The sequence below is a fragment of the Dendronephthya gigantea genome, unplaced genomic scaffold (assembly GCF_004324835.1).
Source record: "Dendronephthya gigantea isolate DGI-Jeju-01 unplaced genomic scaffold, DenGig_1.0 000568F, whole genome shotgun sequence".
NCBI lineage: Eukaryota > Metazoa > Cnidaria > Anthozoa > Malacalcyonacea > Nephtheidae > Dendronephthya > Dendronephthya gigantea.
In genome coordinates this window covers 1-9,032 of record NW_021163578.1, presented here as the reverse complement: position 1 = coordinate 9,032, position 9,032 = coordinate 1, and the positions used below count along the sequence as shown (strand labels likewise).

General features: G+C 36.5%; 1 protein-coding gene across 1 annotated transcript; it reads right to left on the bottom strand.

The window, feature by feature from the left end:
- Positions 1-3,042: 3,042 nt before the first annotated feature.
- LOC114543845 lies at positions 3,043-3,754 on the bottom strand. Its single transcript, XM_028562671.1, has 3 exons — positions 3,430-3,754; positions 3,316-3,373; positions 3,043-3,166 (listed from the first exon to the last, which is right to left on the bottom strand). The coding sequence occupies exons 1-3, from the start codon at positions 3,752-3,754 to the stop codon at positions 3,043-3,045; spliced, it is 507 nt and encodes a 168-aa protein (XP_028418472.1).
- Positions 3,755-9,032: the final 5,278 nt, after the last annotated feature.

The following is a 9,032-nucleotide window of genomic DNA, read 5'->3' as shown; positions in this document are numbered from 1 at the left end:
GCCTCGTCCCCGGCGCGTGTTTTATTAAATAGGGAGCTTTAGCAGTGACTACGAGTACGACTACGAGTACGAAATTCGTCATTCTCGCGCGTTGTTTGCTTACGCCATCAGCCAAAACTCGTAGTCGCCGAGCTTTTGAGTGCGAAATTTGCCAAAAAACTCGTGCAATATGTTCACACATTCAATTAGTAAATAGGAATTTACGGCATTTGAGTAATTTCTACATACTTATTCATTTGAGTAACTCAGAGTCACAGAGTACATTTTGCACACAGAGTGCTATTTGCTCTGGATTTTTTGGAGTGACATATAGTAAACAAGACCTAAAAACGAAGTAATTAATGAATATGCTGCCGTGTATAAACTTTTCGGAAGACGGAAAATTATGTTCATAGGATCATAACTGGAAAATTTAAGGCCCGTTTACACTGCAATTTGCTGCGATTTTCTTCTTTTGATAGATATGAACGATTGAATTAGTTACTGATATTTCAATTGGAGCTCGTACACATCAGAGCTTTCGTGATCTATAACTCGTTCACATCTATCAACAGAGGAAAATCGCGCATAAAATCGCTATAGACAACAAAAAAAGAAAGCCATCACTATAGGGTACGTTTTTACGTAAATATAATACGATAAAGATTAAAAGAAATAATTTGAACGGTGATTTTACCTCTAGCTTGGAATGGATGTCTTCCATCGCATACATGATATAAGACTCGCATGTCAATCTCCCAGGGAAATTAAAGTTAGAGCCTTCAACAGCTGTTGGACTGTCCACAACATTAAGCTCGGGAAATACCGTAGCTCCGAATGTCTTCATATTATCATCGCTACATTTCTTTAAGAACTCAAGTGCTTTGGTAAATAATTTTTGAATGATAACGCTCAAGAGGCTGCATGTTTAGGACAAAATACCATGATTAAGGCCTGATTCACACCCGCTCCTAAGAATTGGGGACCCATGCAGTGTATTATTTTCGGATAGAAAAAGAAATTTACGTACCAGTGACCAAAGACAAAGGGAATCCCAGATTCATATACGACAAGTTTGAACCAGTCTTTAGTCTAAGGTCACTGGTGCCTGAACTAGGCCTAAAATGTGATTTGAATTGACTGAAGGTGTTGTAGAAGCCGCAAGTGAAACGAAGGACGACTGGAACAAAATGGTAGACAATTAAATGAAAATAGTTCGCGCGTTAGTTTAGACGATTGTATGTGGACGTTTCTAGAACGTGGCTTTAGCGTTCTGTTAAAAAGTGTTTCGTATATTTTCGTCATTCTATTTTGGACACGTGATTTTGGTCAGCTTTGTCAGTGTAAGGTACCAAATATGCTCTGGTATATACGCTTCCTTATACACAGTGGCGTAGCCAGCCTGACGATTTAGTCATGCTATGCAAATTTTATGTTATTATCATTATTCTTTTTTTTAGAAATTCATTGTTTTCACAGTAAATGATCACCAAAATATTAGCATAGCATGACTAAATTGTCGGGCTGGCTACGCCACTGCTTATACACTTCCTTATCGTAAAAATATTCTTTCTCGAGAACACACCGTTGGGCATCTCCACTTATCCTCAATTTTTCAGAAGTTAAAGATCAATAAAATTGATGATGTTTTTGACGTGAACAAACGTGACTTCTCTTCATGAGTATTTTTACTTGAGTTTACTCAGTATGTGTCATCGCTTTACACAATAATTTAAGTGCTGTTTACACTGGATTTTTTGCAGTGATATAGTCAACAAGTCTTTAAAGCCACTTTGAAGAGTTTTGTTTTAGGAAAACAATATTCCTTTATCTGATAGCAACTGTAAATCGCAAAAAACTCGCAGAATCAGGTGGCTGGATTTCCTCGCCACCACTGGATTGTCACGACAACTTCGGCAATCGTCGGATATACGAAAGATGACGAACGGTATGTTCGACACTACATCCGGAAAACTTCGTAAGTTGTTTTGCCAAGATAAATATAGTTGATAGTTCGAAGCATGTAAGGGTTCAAAGGACTGAACTATACATTATTTAAACTAAAAGCGAAGCTGAGTATTTTAAAGTTTGTGTCTTTTTTGTGACATTTTTTATTTTAATTGCTCGTTTTTCTACTGTGGAATTTCGATCACACAGTCCCTGGGTTAAAAACTGTAGGTTTATAAAATTTCTGCGGAATATACGGACCACGGTCCGGGTATGGGTTTTTATACGGACCGCTCGTTAACCAATCAGAATAGAGGATTTGAAAAAGCCATTTATTAAAACCAGTTTTAAGCTCAATCACCTCGTATATGACTATTATGTTAGTCATTCTAACTCGGTGCCTCGTCGGCTGTCAGCACAGATACGACTCGAGTTCGCGGAGTAACTGCTTAAATCTTTGCAAGTGCCGCACCAGAGATACCGAGTGATGTGATAAAAAAAATGAACTGCAAGGAGACGATTTCACTGCAGCAGCTTTTGAATGGCTTTAATAATAGTGTAGTATATAATAATGAAATTATCTATGTATATTATGTATTTGGTTATTTGATTCTACCATTTTAACTTATATCAGTTCTATGATAAGGTATTATAAAATAACATGTATATAACGCGTGTCACTGATTGGTCGAATCCCGTGTTTGGATCAGGGCGTCTAAACGCAAGAATTTAATTCACGTATTGAAATAAAACTTGAAAGACTACTCAGTGATGTTGTTATCATTCTATCAAACAATTACTTTATGGTTACAGTCTTCGCGCGCTTTTCTTCACGCTTGCAACATTCCCCCGTGTTTAGATCAGGCTATCCAAACACAGAAACCATTAGATAATTGTTTAGTGAAGTAAATTATAAATTCATAATAAAATAAATTATGAATTTTCCGAAGTAAAAACAGGGATGATGCGACTAAATATTGCCGTTATATAGGCTATAAATGTTTTCACACTTCCTGCGTACTGGCAATGGCAACTAATAATTATGTGTGATGCATGTATATTATATTGTAAACTGACATCACATTGTGTTCCATTTCAGTTCAAGTACCAAGCCAGCTAGGCTTGAGTCGTGGACAAATCACTCATAGAACAACGATGAGCTGGGTTAACGCAGCCATTCTGATATCGACCAAAGTTATCCTCGCCGAATTTATTTCCTTTCTCATCGCCACATGGAATACTGGATGGATTATAACTGCAATTTTCGTTATGGCTTTTGAAGGAATCGTGATGAAATGGTCTCGTAAATTTATCATCTCTTTGAATTAAGAAAGCACGGCAATTTTTGCCCTGCTAGTAGAGCACTCGTTTCCGCAAACATTCACGAACTCAACATTCATGCATTTACTACCACTCACAGTTAAAATATCAACTTGAGTTTTTAAGCCTTCGATATAATCAGTTTTGTTGAGACCATCAACGTCATATCGACAAGTCATTCGCCATTTTGAAGAATCGTTCTGTATGGAGTGCATTCTAGCCTTCGACAGCGATCGTTCCTGAAAAAAGATTTCCGAAATCCACTTTTTTCTCCAAATTTATAGGACTGGATGAGTGTCCAAGATACTGTAATATTATCTGCTGACTTAGCGAAATTGCAAAATACTGGAAAGGGTTGATTCTCGTCATCCACGATTGTGTAATGCCCCGAGACTGGTGGGTCATAGCTACCACTAACGTATCCACGGCATGACTTGATTGGCTGGTCACAGCGCCTTCCGTGATAGCCTGGGGCACAGTCACATGTGAAACGTGGCGAATGCAGCATGTCAAAAGGATAACTTGGTTTACACACTCCAGCGTTGAGACAAGGTTGTGAGGTCAGACAACAGTTTGTGTCTTGAAGGCAGTCCTTCTGTGCACCGTTCTAAATTAAGAATTTCAAACGCATTATAATCTCGCACGAAAACCTATTGTTACCCAAAAAATTCTGGAAATTTGCGTCCTATTTTTTGCGCTATAATTTTGCCCTCACTCTACATAAGTGGATTGAAATATTGCAATCATAGATAATTACTGTTATACAAAACATATGAAACCACACGCAAGTTGTTTTCTTTTGAAGGCGAAAAATTCTTCCATGTCTTCCATCTTGAGGACACGTTATGAGACAAACACAAACTACAAGTTTTATCTTCGTCACACATCCGGAACGCCCGACATGTGCAATTTTTCAGACACTTTGCCAGACAACTTCCAATTGTCGTCTCTGATGTATTTTGAAAACTACAGTTATAAGGAATTTTGTCGCGAATCAAGGTCACCCTGTAAAAAGCTTCATTCTGTACGATGTTCAACATTATCACTACGAAACCGATCAACGATCTAAAGACATTAATAATGTTATTGAAATTTTTTTAGGTAATCTTTCGAATTTTCCGCATGGCATTGCTTCACATGTATGACTTGCTGAAATAACTCATCATCGATCTTTTAAACGTTTATACCCACGAAAACATTTGCTTTCCAATTGCGGTCAACATCTCGTGGATTTATATGTTCAATGCCTATTCATACCTGTAATTTAACTAGGATAATTTATCGAGCGACAAGAGATGTTGAGGACGATCAACAAAATCTATTTAATATTACCTGATTTCATTCAGCATACTGCAGAGAAATTGTAGAGAAATTCTGACTTTCTTCGTGACTTCGCTTGGGGAACCGTACTCTCTACCTGATGTGTGATATATTTCAAAATAAGTAAATTTGGAATTATTCCGTGACCTTAATAAATATAAATTAGGAATTTACTGCTATAAAAAGTTGTTGGAATTTTTCCACCCACAATCTCCCTAAGACATTGCCGCAACGAAAAAAAAAGAGATAATTTTGTGAAAATGGCGGTTTTATGTTCATTTCTTAGATTATACTCCGTTAAATAATCCATTAGACCCAATAATTATGTTATTAGTGACAGCTTATTAAAATTGAATGTTTTCTCAGAGACGCTCTTCCATCAAAAGGAATAACACTTTTCCACAGCAAGAGATCGAGGGCAATAATTTGTAGCTTTCTTATGACAACGTTCTCGTGTCGACGACGCGTCCTAACCACAAGAAATTTCAGAATAATTTGAATTTTAAAATAAAATTATATCCATGAATTATGTCGATGACAAATCATATTATATACGATCATTTACGTTTCATCTTAACTTTAAACATCTTCAGGCAAAGTGGAGAAAATTACTAATAAAGATAGTCAAGGATGACTGCGGGTCGTGTATCTTAATTTCTAGTAATTTCGTATGAGTCAAAGCAAGAAGGCAAGATTTTGAAGTCGTCGTTGACATTGTGAAAACTCAATATGGAAAAATGTAATCTGATCGATCTATGACTGATTGAATTTCAGGCTGAATAATTGTAATTTTCATCAATCATCGCAATGCTGCAGAGATGTTCCTAGAAACTTTGAGTAAGAATATCATAAAACATGGAATCCTTTCGGAGGAAGGTTGCAGATTATTTAGAACTCTGCCGCACTTTCAGAGGATTTTCAGATTTTGTCGTAGAGTTTACATTGCAAAAATATACAGGAAATGAAATCTGATTGTATAACAACGATGGAGATGCTGTGGAAAATAACTATGATTGATTGATTGACTTACAAACTGAGTAATTGCAATTTTCATCAATCATCACAATACTGCAGATGTTCTTGGAAACTTTACGTAAGGCATCACAAAACATCAGATTCTCTCGACTATTGCAGTGTGTACATGTGTCTATTTGATAAGAAAAGCCAAGTATTATAAGTCATACATTTACAAGCAATATCACAATTACAGATTGTTGAAACAACTATTTTGTGTAATTAGTTTTCTGAGATTCATTAAAAAATCAACCAATAAATAAATGTTGTTGTTTACCAATTTTATATTGTTTACTGTTTATACTGTGTAGAACCTGAAGATTTTTTCGAACGGACGAATATCTTCAAGACAAGTGGTGAACGCGCTGCGAGCCTCGAGGAAAGGGTGCGAGGAAAATTTTGAAATTAACCCATCACCCGCCAATTTTGGCCTGTTTTAGGCGGCAATTTCTTCTTATGGGCTGCCTCTTTTCATTTTGAGCTACTGAAATTGCCCACTAGCTGTCTGGTCGCTACAATCATAATAAATATCAAATTCCAGGAGAAAGCTGGTTTTCAGTCAGGAAAATTACCCTCCGGACTGTATCGGAGAGAAAAGCTACTTTTTTATCCATGTGTCAACGACCAAAGAAAACCATATAAAAAACGATCCTGCTCGATCCAATCCGGAGGATAATTTTCCTGACTAAAAACCAGCCAAGAATATATATAGGATATTTTCAAGACAAGGTTTGGGAACAACAATCTCGAGTAATCATCTGCAAATAGCGAGTTATTTATATTATAATGTATATTGCACGCTGAGACAAACCCACTACTAAATTAGGATTCAGGATTGTAATATAGTTACAATAAAAAAAATATATATATATATATATATATATATATATATATATATATATATATATATATATATATGTTATTAACCAGATTGGAGGTCCTTATAGGGAAATCTTCCCCAAGGTCTCACCCTAGTGGTAGGGAATTTCTGATTTGATGCACTTAGACGGCTTTTACGTCTTTTTGGAGACCCCTTATAATACAGTAGGTTTAAAGAAAGATTTTTGAAATTCAAACTGGGTATTGGAAATTGAATATAGGTTGTAGTAACACATGCATGTAGATGTAATCTAGAACATTATTTATAAAAGTTTCGTTCATCACAATATAGTTTTATAGTATTATGAGTTTTCACTTGGTGTTTCATGTGTTAAAGAAAGACAGGGGCAAAAGCTTCGCTAATCTTATCACCAGCTCGCAAAACAACTTCAAAAGCAAATATATAAAGCAATCAATTTTCAAAATTTTTTTGCTCGGCGCCAATCATGGTGGCTATCGTCAACCTCTCCCCACAATCTTGAAAATATTGCTACGCCCCTGGATTAGAAACTACAGGTTTACAAAAATATCCGGTTTTGTTTCTGTTTTTCTGTATCGAAACGATCGAAAAAACACGATATGGAATTTAATTATTCAATTTTTTGAAAAAAGTGGAGTAGAAAGTTTTTTCACTATTCTTATTATTTGAAAGTTAATTGTTTTTATCCAGCGCGTTTGTGCATAATAATAAGCCTGAACGTGAGGTCTGCGTACTGAAATATCAGACCGAGGCTTTTTAGTATGAACCGAGCGACAAAAAAGCGAGGTTCATGCAAAAAATCCAGACCGAACCAGCTGAAAAATCCAGACAGTACAGACCGACCGAACAAATGAGGTCATTAATTTGTTGTAAATATGGTTGAACTGCATCAGACATCCGGGATACTGGTCCAGATACGGAATATACGGACCACGGTCCCGGTATGGGTTTTTATACGGACCACTCGTCAACCAGTCAGAATAGAAGATTTTAAAAAGCCATTTAATAAAACCAATTATTCTGCTCACTTTTGTCGTATATGACTAATAGCTAACGCAGCGGCGCTGCGTGCCTCGTCGGCTATCAGATACGACTCGATTTCGCAGAGTAGCTGTTAAATCTTCGCAAGTGCTGGACCAGAGATACCGAGTTATGTGATAAAAAAAATGAACTGCAAGGAGACGATTTCACTGCAGCATCTTTTAAATGGCTTTAACAATAGTATAGTATATAATGATAAAATTATCTTGATATATATGATATATTATGTATCACATTATTTGATTCTACCAGATGTTTAACTTATATCAGTTCTATATGATAAGGTATTATAAAATAACATGTATATATAACGCGTTTTCTGATTGGTCCAAGCCCGTTTGGATCAGGCCATCCCAACGCGAGATTTAATTCGCGTATTGAAATAAAACTTGAAAGACTACTCAGTGATGTTGTTGTTATTTTACAAAACAATTACTTTATGGTTACTGTCTTCGCTTTTCTTAAAGCTTGCAATATTCCCCCGTGTTTAGATCAGACTATCCGAACACAGAAATCATTAGATAATTTTTTGGTGAAGTAAATTATAAATTTATATTATAGAAAAAAATTATAAATTTTCTGAAGTAAAAACAGGGATGATTCAACTAAATATTGCTGTTATAGCTATAGGCTATAACTGTTTTCACACTTCCTGCGTACTGGCAAACTTGGCAACTCATTATGTATATTATATTGTAAAAATGCATGTATTGTATAGTATAATAATTTTAGTTCAAGTACCAAGCCAGGTTTGAGTCGTAGACAAATCACTCATAGAACAACGATGAGCTGGGTTAACGCAGCCTTTCTGATATCGACCAAAGTTATCCTCGCCGAATTTATTTCCTTTCTCATCGCCGCATGGAATACTGGATGGATTATAACTGCAATTTTCGTTATGGCTTCTGAAGGAATCGTGATGAAATGGTACCGTAAGTTTATCATCTCTTTGAATTAAAAAAGCACGGCAATTTGTCGCCCCGCTAGTAGAGCACTCGTTTCCGCGAACATTTACGAACTCAACATTCATGCATTTACGACCAGTAAAAGTTATAATGTCGACTTGAGTTTTTAAGGCTTCGATATAATCAGTTTTGTTGAGACCATCAACGTCATATCGACAAGTCATTCGCCATTTTGAAGAGTCGTTCTGTATGGAGTGCATTGTAGCCTTCGACAGGCGGTAAAATTCCCAGTTTGGGGTTTTGGCATTTTTAGGATCGTTCCTGATAAAAGGATTCTGAAACTCTGCTCTCTTTCCAAATTTATAGGACTGGATGAGTGTCCAAGACACTGTGATATTATTTGCCGACTTAGAAATGCAAACTACTCGAAAAGGTTGATTTTCGTCATCCATGATTGTGTAATGCCCCGAGACTGGTGGGTCATGGCTACCGTTAACTGCGCTAAAGTATCCACGGCATGATTTGATTGGCTGGTCACAGCGCTTCCGTGATAGCCTGGGGCACAATCACATGTGAAACGTGGCGAATGCAGGATGTCAGAAGGATAACTTGGTTTACACACTCCAGCATTGAGACAAGGTTGTGAG

Coding starts and splice junctions, on each gene's coding strand:
- LOC114543845 (XM_028562671.1), bottom strand. CDS start 3,754: ATGCTGCATTCGCCACGTTTCACATGTGACTGTGCCCCAGGCTATCAC. Junction 3,374..3,429: donor CAGAACGATTCTTCAAAATG/GCGAATGACTTG, acceptor ATTATATCGAAG/GCTTAAAAACTCAAGTTGAT. Junction 3,167..3,315: donor AGTAAATGCATGAATGTTGA/GTTCGTGAATGT, acceptor TAATCCATCCAG/TATTCCATGTGGCGATGAGA.